At 40.8% G+C, this 20789-nt stretch overlaps 2 protein-coding genes across 3 annotated transcripts in view; one reads left to right on the forward strand and one right to left on the reverse strand.

Moving 5' to 3' along the window:
• The window catches only part of DOCK1 (dedicator of cytokinesis 1), a 314808-nt gene that overhangs the window by 118518 nt on the left and 175501 nt on the right, over window positions 1–20789 (forward strand). The window lies entirely within an intron of this gene.
• Window positions 1–20789, reverse strand: part of INSYN2A (inhibitory synaptic factor 2A) — a 49473-nt gene that overhangs the window by 14263 nt on the left and 14421 nt on the right. The window contains exon 2 of the mRNA XM_074908493.1: window positions 18833–20036. Coding sequence (XP_074764594.1) covers window positions 18833–20031 — 1199 coding nt within the window. The 5' untranslated portion in view covers window positions 20032–20036. The remainder of the gene's footprint in view (window positions 1–18832; window positions 20037–20789) is intronic.

Below are 20789 nucleotides of genomic sequence, written 5' to 3' on the forward strand. Positions count from 1 at the left end.
GGAATTATTTTTTTTTAAACTTTAATATCAAATACAAAAATCTAGCCATTAGGAAAACAGGATCAAAAATAGCATATTCAGCTTCACTGAACCATGGGAACATGAAGTTATTTTGAAAAATGAGTCTTTTAATGACTGCAAGGAGAAAAAAAAAAGATTTCTTTCCATTATACTTCTGTAAATTAAAAGGGAAAACAACAGGGAAACCAAGTTACATGACCCTTTTTCTACATAAAGCTGCTGTGTACCAAAGTGATGAACTGTAAATGGACACACAGACATGACAGGGCTGGTTTACTTTTTTTTTTTTCTTCTCCTGCTTTCTGAAATACATGAGGCTTTTTCTAGTTATTGCTGGATGTATCGAAGCAATACTGGAAAATGGCAATATCTCTTTAGAAATTTTGTCCTTCAGCAGTGAGATCTGAAGATCTGTAGTACAGATGTTTATGTCTTAAAAGGAAGAAAATTTAAATAACTTCCTGTGCTCACCTAGCCTACAGCTGTCCCTTGTCACACTTGGTTTCAAGTCTGTTGCAGCAGTGTCTCTTAATTTACTTTTTTTTGTTGCTGATTTGGTCAATTTGAATTGAAAAGGGGGTTTTTTGAAGGCATGCAAGTACTTTTGTGAACATAATTTTATTAAATTAAAAAGAACACAATTGCCCACCTATCAACACAAATGTTCTTGAATGAAAATAAGTTTAAAATTCCTATGTCGGTATTTATCTAGTTATACTTCCTTTATTTCTAAAATCACAAACTTAGAATCTTTTAAAGTTATTTTCAATTTGTGTAAAATACATAGTATCTGCAAAGTTTCTTCATAGTTGTTTTAAAAAGAAGTGGGGAAATAGCTCAACTGTGAAATTTGGAAGTGTGGAGAATAGATCAGGTCAGGATTACTTAAGAAAATGCTTCTGAAGCCAGGGCTGCCCTGGAGCCTGGGACCTTCCTTACCCAAGCAGTTCAACTAATTGACCTCAAAGAATTCAGCGTTGGCTTTGCTTAACAGAGCATCTCTGCACCTTCCCTGCCCTTCGCTGCCTCGCCGTGGGGACAGGCCCCTTTTCCTCCGCTTCACTGCCAAAGTAACAATAGTGAAAAAGACAACATTTGCAGAAAAGTTGACTTCGTTTTTAAGTGACAGAATATCAGATCTATACAATACACAGTAGTAATGGGAAATGATACACAAACTGTTTAATGTGCCTGTCTAAGATGGATAATCAGCATTTTCTAAATAGCCTGCAGCAGTTATTTTTCTTGGTGAACATACTGTTTTCTTTAAAAATGACCATCTTGCTCTGTGTCACTTTTCCTTACTCTTTTAAAGGTTTGAATATTGGTTTAAAAGTTTATTACATCACTTACAGGTTTATATCAAACACGTATTTATAATTTTTTTTTTTTTTTTAAGAAATTTATCAGTCTGAACTGGAAGGCAGAGAGTGAACCTGAGGTTTATTAGACCAACCTTGTCTTCACAGGTGACACTTCTGCATCCTCTTTGATGACTCTGACTGTCGATTGTTCGGGTGTGTCATGGCAAAGTGCTCTCGCCCTCTGACTGCAGCTCCCTGGCACAGTGGCAGCACAGAGAGCAGTTCATGATAGGGTGAATCTGCTTCTAGAATAAAGACTGTTTTTCCCTCCTAAAGCAAAAGGCCAGGTAGAGCTCTTGCTGATCTAGTTGGTTTTCGTTATTTGAAGAGGGCTGCAACACTCTGGGTTTACAATTTGATATCAAGTAATAATTCAGTGGCCTCAGAAAAGCTTTTTATTCAGAGGAACATAGTCAAATTAAGTAGATTGCTACAATTTTAACACAAAACAAAGCCAGATGTGCTAAAGAACGTTACAGAGTAGAATTGCCATGTTATGTACTATTCCTTATGGGAAACAAACAAACAAACAACAACACTGGTTTATATTTGATTATTTTTAGTTTTTATACTTCAAGAGGGGTGAAGTATCTGTTTTTCAATTCTGCTTTTAAAATCTCTCGCAAGTTGACATTCAAATTGTCACACCATGCTATTAAACTTGGACTTGTAAAATGTTTTTTTCCAAGCTATTGATCCAAGTACTAAAAAACAACTTTTCAGGTTTACAGATCAGTAGGTGAAAGGCTTTATTTACTGAGGACATAAAGAGCAGTTCGTAATTGCCTTCGGAGGAATACAGCTGAGGTGTCCGAGTGCCTCTTTATAGGTGCTGGGTGCCGGGTTGGGTGGGTTTTTCTTGTGGTGTTTTTTTGTTGTGGTGGTTTTTTTGTTAGTTTCCAGTTGGGACATTTTCATTCATCTTTTTTACACCTGCAAACCACCATTCAAATACACAGTTAATTATCTGGCTCGTAGACTAACAATCTCCTCCTCTCTGCCAGTCTCTCCAGTTTCTGCACAGGGCTGCAGGGTTTATGCTGCTCGTGTTTGACCCGCCTCTCCACTCTGCTGCTTAAGAAATAGTAATAAGGGGTTTTTAATAAGATTTTGAAAGTCTAGTGTTTATGAAAGCAAACTGTATTATCCAAGTTATTTAGCCTGCTTATACCTGTCCCTGTTATCCTGGATTGCTGTGAGATGAGCCTTGTGACAAAAAGTGACAGTGACATCTTATTTTTAGAGTTCCTTAGGAAAATGGTTGGTTGTATTTTAGGGACACGCCTGGTGCTTTGAGGGATTTGCTCTGAAAGAGCAAAAGTTGTGAAATAAAGGTGCCCAGGTCGTCTGTTTACAGTGAATCTTGAAGTCTTTATTTTTATTTTTCCCCCTAACTTGGTTGTTTGAGAACCACGGCTTTCACTGTGGGACAAGGGGGGAATTTTTTGTCTGAAAGAGAAGGGAAGATGAGTATTCCCGTGTGTGCTGAAACCCATGAGTGGAGAAGGGGAGGGATAAATCAGAGCCCCCAGGACAAATCTGCAGCAGTGACAAATCCCACTCAGTCTGGCACAGAACTTTGAAACACTTTAGTGAGCAGTCATACGGGATTAACCACCCAAATAAACATATCACAGTGTTAAAAACCATACAGCTCTGTCCTGGATCCTTCCCTGTATGCTCACACCTGGGAAACAGAAGTATGTGTATGGTCACTCTCTTAGTTATCCTCTCACTATGGTGGTTTACCAGCAGGTTTCCCCCGGCCCATCTTAATAAACCAGTAATATTTTAGTTGTGATAAACTCACCGAGTGCTGGTAGGCTGGTTACTTATTTAGCAAAAGCCATACTATATTTAGTCTGAATGTGGATGTGTCAGTTCAGTCATGAACTACAGTCCTGCTTCTGTAACTGGCAGGTTTTGAGATCTTACTAAAAATAAGGTATCGTATACACTTTAGGTTAATAAACTCTTTTTCTCAGAATTGAATCTTCGGTATTTTATTTAAATTAGTTTCTAAAGCACACAATGATCTTTAAATTCCCAGTAATTTCAGACTTCCAAATACTTAAAAAACATATTTCCTGGTTGATGGTGTAAGGCAGCCTCATTAAGTTGATGAAAATGGTCCGTTGATGATTAAAAATGTTATGATATTTGGATGATCAATCCTAAATACTGATTTCTCAGCTTACAGGCTCAGCACAGATTGGCTTTAGCATCATTGTCATTCACCAACTGCACTGTTTACACTGATCCATGCTTTCTCTAGTCGGATATAATTTGTGATGAACTTTTCTTAAATCACCATTGATTATGTATTGAGTATGTTCAGCTTTTCAGAGATGATTTTCCTTTCAAACTACAGATTTAGTAACATTGCCTTCTCTGAACCATCCTGTCAGATTGCTTTGTAAGTCCTAAGAACACTACCTGGTGCCCCAGTGATGGGTTTCCATAGGGCAGTTTGATAGCTCTTTAGCCAGGACTGTGTCCTGTGAGGGTTAGTACAGTATAAATTATTTCTATATAAATCAAACTCTTCATGAAGGAACTTTGTTGTTGATACCCCAGGGCTTTGGACTTTTACTTTCTTGTTTCGACATAATTATCTACATAAACACATGCATGGAATTCATCTACTTCATGCCGGCAAGGGTTCTACTATTGGCATAGCATTTCCATGGGTCTCTGAGGCAGCGAGGTTGGTTTGCAGCGCAGACTTACTGAAAAATTGAGCTTCCTATCCATATGAGCTGCTAGAAACAGTTTACGAACACAGTCTGGATACTGAGTTCAGGAGAGCGGAGTTCCAGGTGATGGGGCTTTCCTTGTGAGATGGGAGTATGTTGGATGAGCTACTTTTGTTCTCTCCCCTTAAAAATAATTTTAAGGGTATTCCAGTGTAGAAGAGCTCAGGCTAGAGACCAGTAACTTTTTTCCTCATTGGTAAACTAGTGTTTTCTTTAAAAATAAATTCTGTAAAATGTGATTTTTTTTTTTTCACAAAAGATTCCTACAGAAAATTTGTTTTAGAGAAAACAAGTTGGCTTTGGTCTGGTTTAGATCCAAAGTGGAGTATTTCACTTTGCATTGAGTGAGATGCCTGGGAGCCAGGAGTTCCCCCCAGGCTACGACTTCTGTGGGCACTGTACTTCACCTACAGATCATCTCAGCGTTAAGCCTTGCAGCTCATTTTACCAATTTTAACATTCTGATTTTTGGGAATGCCTCATCAGTTTAAGTAGTATTACATTTTATAACTTGCTTCAGTCTGTCCCTTGTTTTATCCGTTCTTCACAAAGATTAAACTCGATCACCCTGAGGTGGTGCTGACCCGTCTGGTGCTCTGCTGTGCTGCTGCCTCGGCGCGTGGATGTGCCCGTCACACCTAATCGCTCTCGGGAAGAAGAAAATCCATCAGCCTTAAAGTAAAATGGAGACCTAGTTCCATTTTTGGCACTGAGGTGTGAGCGTAACTTGGGCATGTTGAACAAGAGGTAGTTGATTTTGCCCTTCTGGTGGTCATCTCTGGCTCTCCTCGCCTGGTGTGGTCCCTTGGGTGCTCCTGTGGGCTCTTCCAGGCCGAGTTTGGTGTGTTTGCCGCAGTGTGAACCGCTCCCTTCAGATCTCCTAAAACATGCAGCATTTGGAATCTGCTGGTATTAAGATGTGAGGGGCAGTCAGAGAGCAGCACTTGGCATCTTTGCCTTTAGCACAATTCCTTCCTCTACGTCTACTTGTGACTTCCATAAACAAGACCCCAGCCCTTCCTCTGCCAGTCAGCACTTCACCATTTCTTCCTCAGTGCTCACAGGAAGAAAGATCATCTGGTTTATATTTGGAAAAATATTGATCTTGTGGATGCTGGAGGAAGTCTTTTGGTTTAATTAGGTGGCTTTCTGGGTAATTGGTTAGAACTTGTACTACTTTGTGATATTTCTTCAAAAACAAGACTTGAGTGTGGTGATTTTTTAAATTATTTTTTTTAATCCTATAAAAACAGCAAAGTAACCATGGCACTACTCATGGTTTGATGGGATGCAGGCTGATTTGCAAGAAGGGAATTGAATCCTTGTACTGGAATGTTTAACCAGCTTCCCTGGTTCTACTGGTACTATTACTGTGCTTTGTGCTCCTCTACCATCGAACACGTGTTTTGAGGTACTCTAACAAGAAGTCGTTACTCTGATAGTTTCAGTCTTTGCTACCTTAAATCTTGTATTTTTTGGTTTTGTATGGTCAGCTTCTGGAGAAGAGATGGACCTGGGTTAGTTGTGTTGCCGTGGCTGTGTCTAATGGGCTCTCACCTTGGGAGGGATATCTCATCTCCACACTCAGGTTTTTTACACGTGCCTGCTACCCACATTTCATATCACTTTCATGAGGCTTTCATTTTATTGCATTTCTTTTAGCATTCTTGGCACAACCTGAGCTTAACCTCAATTAACACTTCCAAGTATTAAAATATTATAATGAAGAGCAACCATTCTGCTGACATGGACTGGCAGTAACTAATAATAGGCTGCAATTTTCAGAGCAGCCTAAGGGAATTACGCCTTCTAAATCTCTGTGAAATGCAGAATTTGTGCACCTGCTTGAGGCGTTTTTTGAAAATACCAACTGTAACATCAAAATCTTTGCATTTGAGTGGTTTTTTGCTTGTATAAATTAGAGACTGCATTGAGCTGAGAAGAGGAGCTTAGATCTGTATATGCTGATTTTTTTTTTTTCTAGTGTTCAGTAGGTAGCTAGTGAAGGAGCACTAATTCAAGTATCCAGGACATCTATTAAAAACAAACAAAGAAAAATCTTAAGCGATTTGGAAGGATAGATCTGTTACATCTGGATGCCTTCCCTTAGCTGTTGGGATGTAGGGAATACTTCATATTAATCGAGTTACTTAATGGCATGATTTCACAGAAGTGGCTGCGCTTCAGAGTGTGTTTATGCTCTGACGGGTATGCTCTTTAGATGATATTGATGCTCATCACACTTTTGATGTATTACCACCAACAAGGAGGATAAACAGACTTCCAGAATTATTTTTTTTTTGTTAATGTTTATATTAAAGTACAGTGAAACAAATGATTTCGAGGAGGCAGTGGGCCTTCGAAGGGGTTTTGATGTGACAGTTTTGGCTATTCTAAATAACTGAGGAAGTGTAGGCCATGGTTTTCCTCAAGTCTTTGTATAAATGGGTGTTTTATTTCCCTGCATGACCTAGTCCTGCTGGGACTATTTATAGCATAACTAGTTAAACCCAGTAATGCTATCTGTCTCTACAGAATAATGGTTTAAAAATAAATAGTCTGGTGGAGAACTTATCAACCTTTGTTTCCTACAACTAAAGTATTACAGTGCTAATATTGCTAATAACTATGCTTCGAGAGAAGATTATCTATAGCTACTATTAACATAACTTGTCTTATGGCAGAACAGGATGACTTCACTATGTCAGTTGTGTTTTAGTTGCCCTTATGACTTGAACAAGTCATGTTTTAGCTGTGTAAACTGCAGGAAAATCACATGTATATGTTTTGCAGGTTAAAATAAATCCTGCTTAGCCATATAAGTTTAGTCTGAGGGAAGATTTGCCCTTGTAGCTCAATGGAAAACGTCATAGAAATGCATTTGTATCAGCAAAATCATGTTTCTGTTGGATATCTGCCTCATATTCCTAAAGAACTTGCATCCTGCCGTCAAACCAGTTGGCATGGCAGTTTCCCTTTATAGATGATAGTGGTACAGCCCGGTAAAAATCAAGAATAGTGTTGTGCTTTGAGCAATTACCTTGAGGATTTTTCCTTTGATGTCTGCAGCTGGATGCAAACAGTGGATTTTTTCATGCTTTTCAGAGGTATGCTGGGTTTGGGGGTTGGTGGTTTTTTTCTTTTTTTTATTTTTCTCCTTGGCTTTCAACTAAAGATTTTTTCTGTTTTGCCTGTTGTTTGGTGGTGGTGTTTATTTGATTCCCCAGTACAAGCCCTAGGGACATCCCAGCGTGTCCCCCAGTAAATATGGGCCCTTTCCTTGTGTTTGAGGGGAGCTGTTCCCCTTTATGTGACAAAGTACGGGTTAGCTCTGCCGCAGTGGAAAAGTCCTTTTTAGACTACTCAGAGCAGCTGGAGAAAGAGGTGCTTCAGTGTGCCCTGCATCGGGTTAAGCTTAATTATATTTGCAACTGATTGGTTGTGTTACAATTAGGAGTAGAAGCCAGTTCTCCGTTGCTGCTCAGTACCAATTTGCAGGGTCCTGAGAAGGGCTGTGGAGCTGTCTCGTACCTCCGGCACTGACAGCTCCACCCAGCTGGAAGCTCTTTTCCCGACTTTCTGAGCAAAGTTCCCTGGGCTCGTACTCAGGATTTGCCATCGTGGTGGTTCTTCCCCATGCTGGTCTGAAGTTACCAGTGCAGCTTTTCTGGGAACTGTCGACGTATTTAGCAGCAAAGCTCAGTGCCTGCGCGCTGGAGCACGCGTGCTGAAATCCTGGGGAACAGAGCTCAATCACAAACCAGTTTGCTTCTGGAGGGAGTATGCTGGGAGCTGGGGGGTACTCGCTGAGAGCCGCACAGGTCTGAGGTGTACCAGCTCCGTGCTCCTGCTCTGAGTGTCCCCAGGCCAGAGGTGTTGGGTACTTGGACACATTATCCTTTTCTCCTTAGCTGAGATCCCTGACGGTCAGCATCAGTGGGGTGATTTTCTTTAAGTAGCTACTATGTGAGGGTTAACTAAACCTTAATGAATAGAGTTTCCTCTCTGAGGGAAGCAACAGCACAGCAGGGAGCGTGGAGGCTGCCCGCAGGCTGGGCAGTGGCACGGCTGGAGGGACCAAGGATCAGTCCGTACTGATCAGCAGCTGTGGCCCTCAAAATAACGGGGAAGACCTTCGTCATGCTGGGAACAAGGATGTTCTAACATGCACAGGAAAAAAAAGCGAAGCACTGCACAAATTCACTAACTCATTTTTGAAAGGTTATTTTAACTGGTGGCAGAGGATGAAAGCAGAAATCCTCTGATGCTCTAAAATAATATCAGAATCTTTTTTTCCACTTCTTTTTTTCCCTATCTGTCTTGTTATTACAGGGCTGATATTATTCACTTGGTTTCTGAAAATACTTTGAAATGTACAGAAACTCAATGGTGAGATTTTTCAGACTGTTTCCAAGACAGTAGTTTGTTGTCTCTTACTGAATCCTGACAGTTGGAAGCAGATGACTAATCTTCTTTTTGAGGTATTTGCACTGTGGGTGTATGGCATGACTCCCAAGACAGCAATTCAAGTGCTTTCACCCCGTAAATACATTTTATATTATACTCAGGTTAGTCAGGGAGTGGAGGATTTTTTTAAAAAAATACATATTTTAATAGGGCTGTCTAGTGATTTAAAAAAAACCCCTTGAGAATGGAGAGAATTAATGTATTTCAAGTGAAATCACAAAATCTTAGAGGAGTTAGGTGCGTACGAGGTCTAGCATCTCCTGAATATTTGTGCCTCTGTTGTCTCCTGAGGAAAATCAGGAGGGTAATTAAAATGTCAACTCTTTGTATTAATAATAATTCAGGGAATGTGTTTGCTCTAGCTGAGTAACAACTGTATAGCTGGCGTATAATTCTTAGGCCCAACACTTCGAGCGGGTGATCAGGGAGCGCACTCCTGTGTACGCTGAGGTCTGTCTCTTTACCCCTTGCACTCTAAACCTCTCTGCTGTGTCTTGCTCCTGACCTCAGAGCGTTGTTACTCGGATGCCCCGAGACTTTTGAACCCACAGCTCATCACCAGCTCTGCACTCATCCTTTTACTACAGCTTCAGAGCGTGTTCCCTTCCTCTTCCACCCCCAAATCCACCTCACTTTAAAATTAATTTCTTCTGCATGTGATTTTTGGGACGAGCCTGGGGCGATGCGTTCAGTGATGGTGTCATCAGGGCAAACATCCCTGCCTGCAGCTCGTGCCCTCGCACCTCCCTGTGTCTCCGACCCTCAGGTGAAGAGTTTCTCAACTACAGAGTGATTATTCAACTCCCTGCGCTGTGGCTAATAGCCCTTCGTCAGCCACAGCACGGAGATTCATAACTGCACAGTTCTAATGCAAATGAAATCCTCTCAACCGATCAGACCAAAGGGTATTCCAGACCTATGAACTAATAGTGTGTTTATGGGTGAATAACTGTATTAAAACACAATACCTTGGATTTTGCTTGACTCAGACTTTTAAATTAAGAAGGCTGCTAACAGGCATTGTTTCTCTAAAGGAGGGAAGATAGAAATAAGTCATCTGTAGTATTTTTTTATCATTTTGAAGTGATTGAGATTTCAGTCCAAGCTCAAATACTCTGTGTGCATTACATATAAGCCTATACTAGCTTATAATAATATTATATTAATTATAATAAAACTGCATCAGCCATACTATATCCAGACCAAAGAGCTTGCTTTAAATTCTAAATATTACACAGCAGCATAAAATTAAGAACATAGAATACAATTGCTGGCCGCTGATCTTTCTGATTGTGTGGTATGTGCAAGAAGGATAGGGAACTGTATGGAGAAGAAAAAAAATCAGGAAAGACCCTGGAAGTGCTGAACTGTTGGGTTTTTTGTTTGTGGTTTTGTGGGTTTTTTTTCCTGTTGCAGCTTGAATAACACTTTGCAGGTCTCAGTACTTCCTATTTTCTCATTTCTTTTAACTAATGGTAGTTTGAGATTTTACTGCAGTACAGGAGAATCTGTAAAGCAGCAGTTTGACATTTGCTTGAGCTTTGTACACAGATGCTCAGAAAGATCCCATTCCTGGGAATGTTGTCTGAGCTTGCATTGATGACAATTAAGTAAATGAATCTCCTCACATTACCTAAGAAATGACCTAAGTCATGCCAGGTTGAACTATTCCAGAGTGTAAACTGCCTTGTTAATGTCAAAATACCTCTGTTCATCTCCACAATCCCATCTCTCGTGCTGATGAATTACTAGACCACACTCAGCTTCTACTGCATCTTCCCAGGATATTGGAATCAAGACAAAAAAAATTGTAGTGTACCCAATACAGTGCTGTCTAGCTGCTTCTGGTTTGTTCATGCAGCAAGTGACGTGGTGAAAAATATCCTCTGTCATCATCTTAGTAGTATAAGAGGGTTACGCACAGTGGGGAGGTTCGGAGAGATTTCCAGCCTCCCTCAGAATGGCACTTTTCCTCCCTGGTTGACCAGCCGATCCCTATGCTGCTGCTCCGTGAGATGCAGAAACAAACCACTGCAATAAACTGTTGCAGAAAGCTTAGAATAGTCCCAATTTCACTTAAGTATCCTATTAAACCGCCTCTTTTGTAAGTATTTGCTTATAACATAAAGAAATGGTTCAATGCCAGGGAAGAGTAGCCTTGTGCTGACTGCAGATAGCAAATACCCCGGCACTGGACTGCTCTGCATATCTAAACTTGGCTATCTATTTACTCATCTGTCTTCACAGTTCCTCTGTATTTGCAGAGCTCAAAATGAAGCCATTAAGAGCTACGAAACAGTGTTTTTTCCAAGGTCTGAGCTGAGAACAGTTCCTGGATCTGTAATTAAGGAAGGCAGCAGTGACACAGAGGTGGCACGCAGGGAGGATGGTCAGAGCATAAGAGCCTCTCACTTAAAAGATGTTTCCTCCAGTTACTAACAGCCCACAGATATTTGAATCCAGCTTAACTCTTCATCTCTGATGCTTGCTTACCTTCACTTCCCTGAATGTGTTGCACAGGAGCTCTCTTAAGAATGAACTGCATGTTTATGTCTTAATTCTGTAACCTGGGGTAGCTGGGAGGCTCAACAGTTTAAAAACAAAATGCCCTTCCTCAGACAAGTCTTTTTACTAAAGGTGTCTAGTCAAAACCTGGTTTTCCCTAGTCAGAATAAGAGATAAGTATATCTTTGTGTAAGCACAGGGGCTCAGAAGTAGGTGTCAGTTAGAAATCTGGGGATTAATCTCTTGGCGAACAAACAGGAGTGAGAAATTTGACACTATAAAGCTCGTTTTGTCTTATTTTTACATGACTGGATAGGTACGTGGCTCATTGCTTGTGTCTTTGGATTCTAATACTACCAGCAGTCAAAATGCAGTTATTAAAGGATTATTCTAATTGTGTGAAGTGAAAACTGGTAATTCAGCACCTAAATAACATCCTCTTTAAAAGACAGACTGATTTAGCAGAAAAACTCTTCCTTGCAGGTATGTAATTTGGACAGCTTGGTGACAGTTGGCAAAGCTTCCCTTATGATCCGCAGTAATTCATATGGATATATTTAGCAAGAACGTAGTCTGCTCACACTTTTTTTCATTCACCATAGAACTTCGCCAGTGTTTCCAGATTTGAATTGTGGAAACTTGCTTTTATTGGCCTTTGTTGCACTGCAGCCAATCTGACAGAGAAGTCTTGAACCTTAATTTCACTTCAAAGCTTGAAGTGCTGCCGAACCCTGCTGAAATGGGGAGCTGTGGTGATGAACGGTGTTTCAGCTTGTTTTTAAAGTCTTTTGAGTACCAACTAGATAGAAATTAAATTATTTTTCAGTACTACAAATACTTTTTCTTCAAATTGTGCCTGTGTAGTACATGCAGATGAAATGTATTAGCAAAATAAGTCATCTTTTCTGAGACTCAGAATGTTGCTAGTGTCATTTTTCTGAGAAAACAAATCCTGAAGATCAAGTAACTTTGCTAAAAAGATTGTTTCTTTGTGTTTGTTTATGTTTATTCCACATACTGGTTGTTGCTAACAGTTTACCTTTCATTTTTGTTCATTATCGTTTGCTCGTTGAAAATCTCCTGTGACTGTATATTCCTCACAAAGGATGTTTAATAGCTGAAAGTTAGCTATGACAGTAGGGTTATTTAGCACAGTGCTCTTTACTGTAAATGTTACAGGATCTGGGCAGTCTGAATACCTATGACATGTATTTCAGGAATGTCTGTGAACTGTGAAAGTTTGCCCTTTTTCTTCATTCTGACACTTTGATCTGAAGCTTTCATTATGAGAAACAGAATAAATTTGTCCAACTCTAATGAAAAATCCCATCCAAAATATAAATCTCATCAAGTTTTGAATGTCTATGAAATACTGTGCTATAAAATACTTGTGTTACCTGCCCTTGTAGATCTAACTCCAGATTGGTTTTAGTGATCTAATTCAGAAAAACTGTAATAGGAGGTTAAACTTTGGGTGATGCTGGATCTTTTACCTTGAATGATACTGCATCTTTTAACCGTCAGTCTTACATAATCAGATTTCATTTGGGGTGACTGAGAATTCTAAGTAAGAGGGCTCAAGGGCAGTCACGTGGACTAGCTATGAAATAATCTCCATTGGGAAATACGCAGTTTTGGAATATAATGAAATTGCTCCAGTGAGGAGGTTTGTCGAGCTGTGAGAGGCATCGGTGCGTCACACGCTGCGCTGCCACCTCTGCTTGATTAGTGCTTGGGGGGAAGACAGAAGGGAGAAGGCTGGTCTACTGGTTTATAGCTTGGAAAACCGGGTTACTTGTGGTGAGGGCAGGTAAATGGGCTTTTATGGCATCTTAATACTTACCCTGCTTTCAGGGAAGGGTAAGTGAGCATCTGAGCAATGGCTGAGGGATGAGCTGTAATTGGGAAATGAGCACAGGGCAAGGGGAGAGGACCTGTCATGGGCCCATGTGCCAAGATTTCATCTTAAAACTGCTTTAGTGACCTAACAGGAAAGCATAAGAGATCGTGGAATGCTTTTTGCTTGAATAGGGCTCAAAGTTTAGTCTGACACACACACCTGTTGGGCAGTGACGAAGCCTGACAGTTCAGTTCTTAGTAGTTAGAATGAACTGTATAGTAATTAGAATTAACTATATAATAATTAAAATTAACTGTATACTTAACAAAAAGAGAGGGAGTAGTTGTACAAATGGCTGTAATAAAAGGAAGAGAATGGTGTTCTCTTGCTGTTGGAACTGGAAAATAAATCCTGCTACTACAGTAGTTGTGTGTGTCACTGTAAGACTCATCATTGTGGAAACAGCAGAGAAAATGGTATGTATGGATTAGAATTAAAAAAAAATACATCTGACCATCCACTGGCCCACGGATTGCAAGATTTGTGCAAAACTTATTTATTTTCCTTGACTGACTAAGGAAGATGCATCCGAAGAGCTTTCCTGTGTCTGCCTTAAAAAGGTGAATTGTTACAATTTCTGAGCTGTTTTGGTGTCTCTGTGTTTGGGAACGATCTGTAAATGATGCACACTCTGAAATACATCAGCTGTAGCAAAGGTAGAGAGATCAGCATTTAGGAGGTGTCTCGGAGTGAATGTGATTGCTCCAAAGGACAGGCAAAAGGGGTGCAGGTAACGGTCACAGAGTTGAAAATGAAGGTCGTCATGGTAGGCCTGTGGACTGCTGTTACAGCCTCTTAAAACCTGGTGGCACTCGGTATGTGACACAATTTGTGCAGCACAGATGGAATTCATTGTCTTCTGTCTGGTTTTCATATATTTCTTTGTAGTACAGCTGTCTTCTGCTGTTAAACTTATCTATTGCTTTCCTGCATTTCCAAGTTTTCTCTTAGAAATGATTTTGCTAACATTTTTCCTTTGCCATGTCTGTAACTCAAAAAGCAAAACGCCACCAAAGAGGAGGGGAAATCCCACATGAAACCACATCATATTATTTCTGCAGCTAGCACATTACTTCCAAAGACTGGGCTTTCAGAAGCTGCGTTCTTGTAAACTCTTTAAGCTTTTTCTCCTTATGTGAAATGAGGAACTGCTTTAAGAGTGCTGGTTCGTGTGTAGGTGGATTGAGTTAGACAGTAGAGGTTGTTACTACCTTTATTTGCTCTGTCTCCTTCATCTGGGCTGAAGTGGCTTCTGAAAAGGAGAAAAGCAAACAATCTGGGCAATAATTGCTTTGGCTATCGGACTTTCATTTACCATCCTTCCTGAGTCAGGATGATAAGTTGATGCTCAACTCGTGTGACCTTGAGGATGATTGCTTGCAGTATTTTTAAGACAGAAGTACTTGGGTGAGGATGCTGTCTCTGCACCAGGCGAAGCTCTCCTCTTCTCTTTGGTACAAACATTCATCCAGACACTCACAGTATTTGTTTATTTTCTGCTTAGAAATGATTATAAGAGACATAAATACCCCTTATACGTTGGAAAACGTGAAATGACATTTAAATTCTGTCCATGAGAACGTGTTCTTGCAAAGCCTCTTCAGAGGAGCTTGGGACTGCTTGATTCATGAATGTTGAGAACCCTTTAAATTCCTGAACCACTGTTGACTAAGAAATAAATATAAATTATCTCTGAAACAGGGACGTGTCATTCTTGTCTAATGTGTAGCATTTGGCCTGTCAGAGTCAAAATACTGTGACTTATTTCTGTATGGCAAATTGACTACTTTGTTTATTAAAATTGTTGATTTGTTGTATAATGAGAAGAGCCTAGATTACTATTACTTTTCACAGGAAGGATTTAAAGGGCAGGTCATTGCTGTTCTCCAGCAGCAAACTATTTTTGATTATCTGTCCATCTTCTGTTCTGTATTTCACAGGTGTTAGTTAGCCAGGTTTTGGAATTAGTGACTGGCATTTTGCTTTCAATCCTGTTGGTCTTAGTGAGGCTCCATACAGAGCAGAATTTGACTTGCTTAATTGAATGCACTGTATCTGAATACAGATAAGTATGTCTCTAGTTGATATAGATTGCTAATAGTTTACTAGAAGACAAAGCAAACATCATTTGGAGCATAAACCTTGTTTTGTGTTGTAAAGCTGCACCTTGCATCATGTAATATTCAACAGTTTTTCAACTTTGAGCTGGGAGACTTAATTGAAGCTGTAGCTCTGTTACTTCTATTCATGCATGACTTAACATAAACACTGTTGAAGGCCTTTTGCTGGGACGTAAGGGGTTTTTTTGAGGAAGCTTCCACATAGTAAGGTAGAATTACCATTTTGCCAAATATCTAGTAAATAATGATGCACATAAGAAATACACAGTTTTAATACTTTTCTTTGGTATTGGGGGCTCAGAGGATAGAGATAATGAGTTGTACCCCTGTCCCCAAAACTATTAAGTGTTATTTAGCTATATTTAATGCGTTGAAATTATGCAGTGCCTGATGGTGAGAGACGTGTTTCCTGATGGCCTGAATTTTGCATTCTGTGCCCAATAAATGGGGCCTGATCCCAGCTCAGAGGAAGCTAGAGGTCCCACTGCACCCTCAAAGCCTTTGATCTGCTCTTTGGTCTGTCAGCTGGTAGAGCTGCTCTGTGTTTCTCTTCCTCCTCCGGTGGTTTTCCCCTTTCTTTTCGGCAGAGTTGAGTGCTCTATGTTGTGGTTAATTGCAGATAATGTAGTACTGACATTTTGAAAAGTAGACATAGATGCTATTCACCCAAAGGATGATGCTACTATCTGCAGAGATGCCGATACAATTTTGTTGGCATCGACTCATTTAGTGATGAATTGCAGTAATAGCAGTTCAAGACCTACAGCATATTAGTGAAAATGAATCCACTGAGCAGTAGTCCCATGGCACGACAACAACACTTAAAGAACACTGATTTTCTTGAAGGGAGAAAAATCTGATTAAGAGATTTAGCTGCGGGTTTGTGTTTTGGTTTGTTTTTTTGTTGGTGTTTTGTTTTGGGGTTTGTTTTTGTTTTTTTACCGGCAGCATGTTATTTGTATTTGTTTCTTCCTGTATGTTACTGGAAGGAATATACATAAGAAAACCAGGAGAGTGCCATAAACACAGAACGTTGTTTTCTGTTTTAGCAGATGGAAGGCTTGTATATGCTACAATAAGGAGAGACATGGCAGTAGAACTGCTTTTAATTTCTTGTTACAAACTGACCCAACACCTGGGTATAAAAGGAAAAAAAAAGATCAACATGCTAAAATTGAGAAGATACAGAACAGTGTACACAGTAGTGGGTCTCCGTGGCAAAACTGTTGTAGAAATGAATGCAATAATTGGAAAGAATTATTCTAATAAAAGGATGGGGCAACCTATTATTGAAATAGTTGTCTAATTTGAGAGAAATAGGGATAAAGACAGGCTTCATGTTAATAATGTGTTGGTGCTTTGCACAAGAACAGTGTGTTCTCTCAGCTCTGGAGTGTGATCAGTGGAGAACAGAAACGTCCCAAGCATAATGCTGGTCTCCTTTGTGCAATCTCCTTTAAAATCACCCAGGTGCTAGAAAATTAGAGGGATCCGTAATAAAAGAATTCCTAAACCCGGAGAAAATACCCAAGTATGAATCTCTCTTCTCTCCTCCTTCTCTACCTCGACATCCTTCCTGGCTAGCTGGGAGGGGGCATGCTTGGGACGTGCCGAGAGCGTATGGAAGAGTAGCTGAAAGCAGCTCCAAGGAGAAAGGCTCTTTTCTGCTCTTGGTAAGTTTTAAGGCAGCACCTTTGTATGTCATGTTTAAAACACCTCCCCTATCCAAAATCGCCCTTTGATTTGTAGATACTTTGCTTCCAAGTTTTATAATTCACCTCGACTACTGGTGTAACTGTCCCTGGTTACAGTTATCGTCAAAGAATCATTAAAAGGTTTTAATTCTCTCTTCCACGTGCCACAATGTGTTTGAAAAGATTTAAAAATGTGGGATGTATCTTTAGGTGGTGATTTCGCCATTGCTGGGGGACCTGTAGGGGGGAAAGTAAAGGAATGCTAATAAACAGGCTCCTTTTGGTCAAGTAACATGTAGTCTCGTAGACTCTAATACACAGGTCTGTGTGTGTAAGAGGCAGTAGAGATATTCTGAAGAACTGGGGTTTATGGATAATTCCACTATTTTGGGGCTGATAAAGGCTACGGCTGTGTCAGGTTGCCAACTACAGAAGGATTAGTTGAAGATCTGAGCAATCATTGATAGTTTGGGTAGGACCTCTGTTGTGCTGAGGGCAGGGATACACTCCTAATATTGGCTACGGTAAATGGCAGTAAAAAAATAATTATTTGCTGTACCTGTTGCTCTGCTATCTTTGGGAAAAGATAAAAAATTGATCTCTATGTGTATGGAGGAAGTACTGGTATTTATAGCAGATGACTTTGTGGGTAGGTGTGTGTGTGAACACACAGGGTTCTCGATGATCAGATGATGAGTTATGATGAAGAAATATTTTTCTGTATTTTGTAATTTGACAAGCAGCATGCTACTTCTTTCCAATTCTCTTGCCATTTCTGTAAGTTAAAGTCAGAGGAATGCTTCTAGTGAATAATAATTTTAAAAATTAAATCAGTAAGCCTGCATTGCTTTCAGCTACATCAAGAAGCTTCCAAGTCTGAAGATGCAGGATTTGACAGGGTATTCTAATAATACTGTAACCAGCTGTAAAATAAACTAAAAATGCTAAGGCTGTGTTGACAGCATTGTCCAACAGCTAAGATGACTTTTTAAATGAAAACCAGAATTTTTAGGATTAACAAGATGATTTCTACATTCCTAGAGAAAGAGTTGAATTACAAATCTTAAAATGTACCTTTTTGACTCCAGCGAAAAGATGTGTTGCTTCAAGTAGCACAAGCTACTGGTTCCTAATTTTAAAATCCAGATTTCTTCTGACAAATTATGATTTAATTACAGAACTATTTAAAAGCACACAAACAGTGCACATACAGTTTGAGGTGCTTTCACTGAATAAAGATTAGCGAACCAAGGCATGTAAGTCTGCAAACCTTTGTTAAGGTAATGTAAGAGATGGATTGAACTGTCTAGGTGGAGACTAAAGGTTCTAGTGTGTTGTAGTAAGTAGTATTTGTAATTCCTTTCAGGTTGATTTAACTGTAATATAAGTTAGGGATAAACAAAATATTGTTTCTTTATGCTTGATTTTGTGGTGTGTAGAGTAGTGTGAAAGCTGTAAAGAAGACTTTGATATTCAGAGTTTTAATCTAATTTCCTTCTGAGAGAAACATTAAAAATTCAGAAGGTGTAAGTAAACCAGACAAGATTCATATGCCATTAATGGAATTATATCCCTTAATCTTAAAAAGGTCTCTTACAGAGTGAAGGTTTTTCTGCTGCTTTTCATGCCAGGTGAGGTATTACAGTTAATACAAGTTGCTGATGTGAAAGCATCCTGGCTAACCCTGTTTGGAGAACAGCTTGTTCTGTGCTTGTTAGGAAAAGTACAAGAAGAGGTATTATAGGTTCTTTGCTAAATAACCACTTCATTACATCCTAGGACAAGCAGATACCAAATCAGCTAATACTGCTGGCAGGTTTCCCTAGGACTTGCCTCTAAAGCAGCAAAACTGAGTCCCTGTGAGAAGCACCACGTGTAACGTCTCGGTGCGGTGCGGAGGAACGCGCGGTGGCGGGGACAAGTTTGTGTTGGCAAATTCAAGGGCAGGGCTTGTTAGAAAAGGCATTTAAAACATCTTACAGTCATGTAAAGAGCTTCTACTCACCCTTCTCTGTGAGCTTCTCCTTTCTCTAGCTCCTGTATAACACCCAACAACACTTTTATGGTTTCCTGACTAGAGCTGATCAAATTTTCCATCATCTGAAGCTGCGCTTTCAAGTCCACAACTTCCGTGTGAGGCACGATTTGTTGGCATTCCTCGCTCACAGCGACGGCCGTCTGGCAAGGCTGGTTCTCCTCCATAGGTGAAACGTTTATCTGAAGGGTCTGTTCGTTGTTACATTCGGTGGTTTGACACTGCGCCCGCGACGAGCAGGCTCGAGCATCTCCCGCCTGGGGCTGAACCCCGTTGAGGTGCACGGTCCTCTTTTTGTCCTCCTCGGCTGGTGGGCACGGGGACCACTCGGTCTCAGCCACGAGGTTTGGCAGGTCGGGCTGCGAGGCGTTTGAGCTAGCCGCTGGTAAATAAACGGTGGCCACTTCAGTCTTGAAGACCCTCCCGTGGAAGGGCTGGGCGACCTCCTCGCTCCCCGGCCGCCCCACCGCCGGTTTCCCTCGGCTGGGCGGCCGGGCAGCGGCGGGCTCCTCCGCCGCGGGGTCGGCCGAGTTTGGGAGAGGAGGAGGAGGCGGCTCCTTGGGAGAGCTGTGCAAATCGCTGCTTATCCAGGCCTCGGCCCCGTTGTCGCGAGATCCCGCGTTGGTGCGCTCGTTGATGTGGGAGATGAACTCCGCCGTCTGCAGGCTGCCGGCCTTCTTGCTCCACGGGACACCTTCCCCTGAGCTTCTGCCCTCTTTGTCTTTAACGTCTATTAGAAACCCGTTGTTTTGACTCTTAAAGGTGTCGACAGTCGAGGCGCTTTTTAGAATATTCCCTTTTTTCCGGTCCAGGGGAAAGGTCTGGTAACACTTTTTAAGATCGGGTGAAGTCTGAACTCCTGTGCTCTTGGTGACGTTGGGTATCGACCTCCGGGCAGGCACTGTCATGTACTTGCGATAAGCCGTTTTGTAGGAGATGGGCTTGGCTTCTCTCTTGTCGGGATCCTGGGTGGTGGACAGCTGTTTGTCCCTCTGCTCGTTCTGGGCCTCGCAGATATCTTTGAATCTCACCTGGAGGGCTTTGTTGCGTTTCTTAATCTGCCGGTTGGGATCCAGTGCATATTTCATCTCCAACGCGAGTGAAGCCGCCGGCTCAACTTCGTTTTCCGAGGTGGTGAGTAAGCATTTGCTGGGCTCCTTACTCACCATGATGCCTGCATTCAAAAACAGTTCAAAAAGCCTCACGTTACAACAAAAATGCTACTTTCCCCCCCCAAGTCTGCAATATTTGAGCTAACTTCCTCTATTTTGGCTGCCACTCGCACCCCCTTTTGTTTGATTCTGTTAGGTGATAGTCCTCCGTATTATTAGACGTCAGCGTTTTGCTAGAAAATTGTGATTTTTATCTCGATTTAACAGCGCCTGCTCCTCAAAGAGGTTTTTGGGGCACCAGAAGCTTTTTCCAACCCCCTTTTCAGAGGACAGGCACCACAGCCGTCATGCCGGGGGTGCTAGCTCAGCACTCGGCCATCACTGCAAGGGAACGTGGGCTCTGGGAACAAAAGTCATCTGAATTTACTTGATAGTTAATAAAAAGCACAGGGAAAATTAAAAACAAGGGTCTCTGTACAAATAAAGAAAAGTCTAGAGCGCTGACCACCCTTAATGCTGTTTTAATGCAGCTGTTTAGTAACACAAAGTGTCAAACTGGCATTTTTTTTCAGTACAGTTGCTTACAAAACATGTTTCTTCTGTGTAATGTACTCTGCATCTTTGAAAGAAATTATCTGGTCGTAAGTGGTGTCATCAGTTGATTATTTTTTTGAAAAAATTTACCTCAGCTAAACCTAAAACCTGAGTATAATTTATTATTAGCAACTAGTTGCTGCTGCTGTATGTATAAAATTTATGAACTATTGAAGTTTGTGGAAGAAGTCAGCGGTGCATCAATTAAGGCTTTGCTTCAA

This window comes from Athene noctua, chromosome 5 (genome assembly GCF_965140245.1).
Source record: "Athene noctua chromosome 5, bAthNoc1.hap1.1, whole genome shotgun sequence".
NCBI classification, from domain to species: domain Eukaryota; kingdom Metazoa; phylum Chordata; class Aves; order Strigiformes; family Strigidae; genus Athene; species Athene noctua.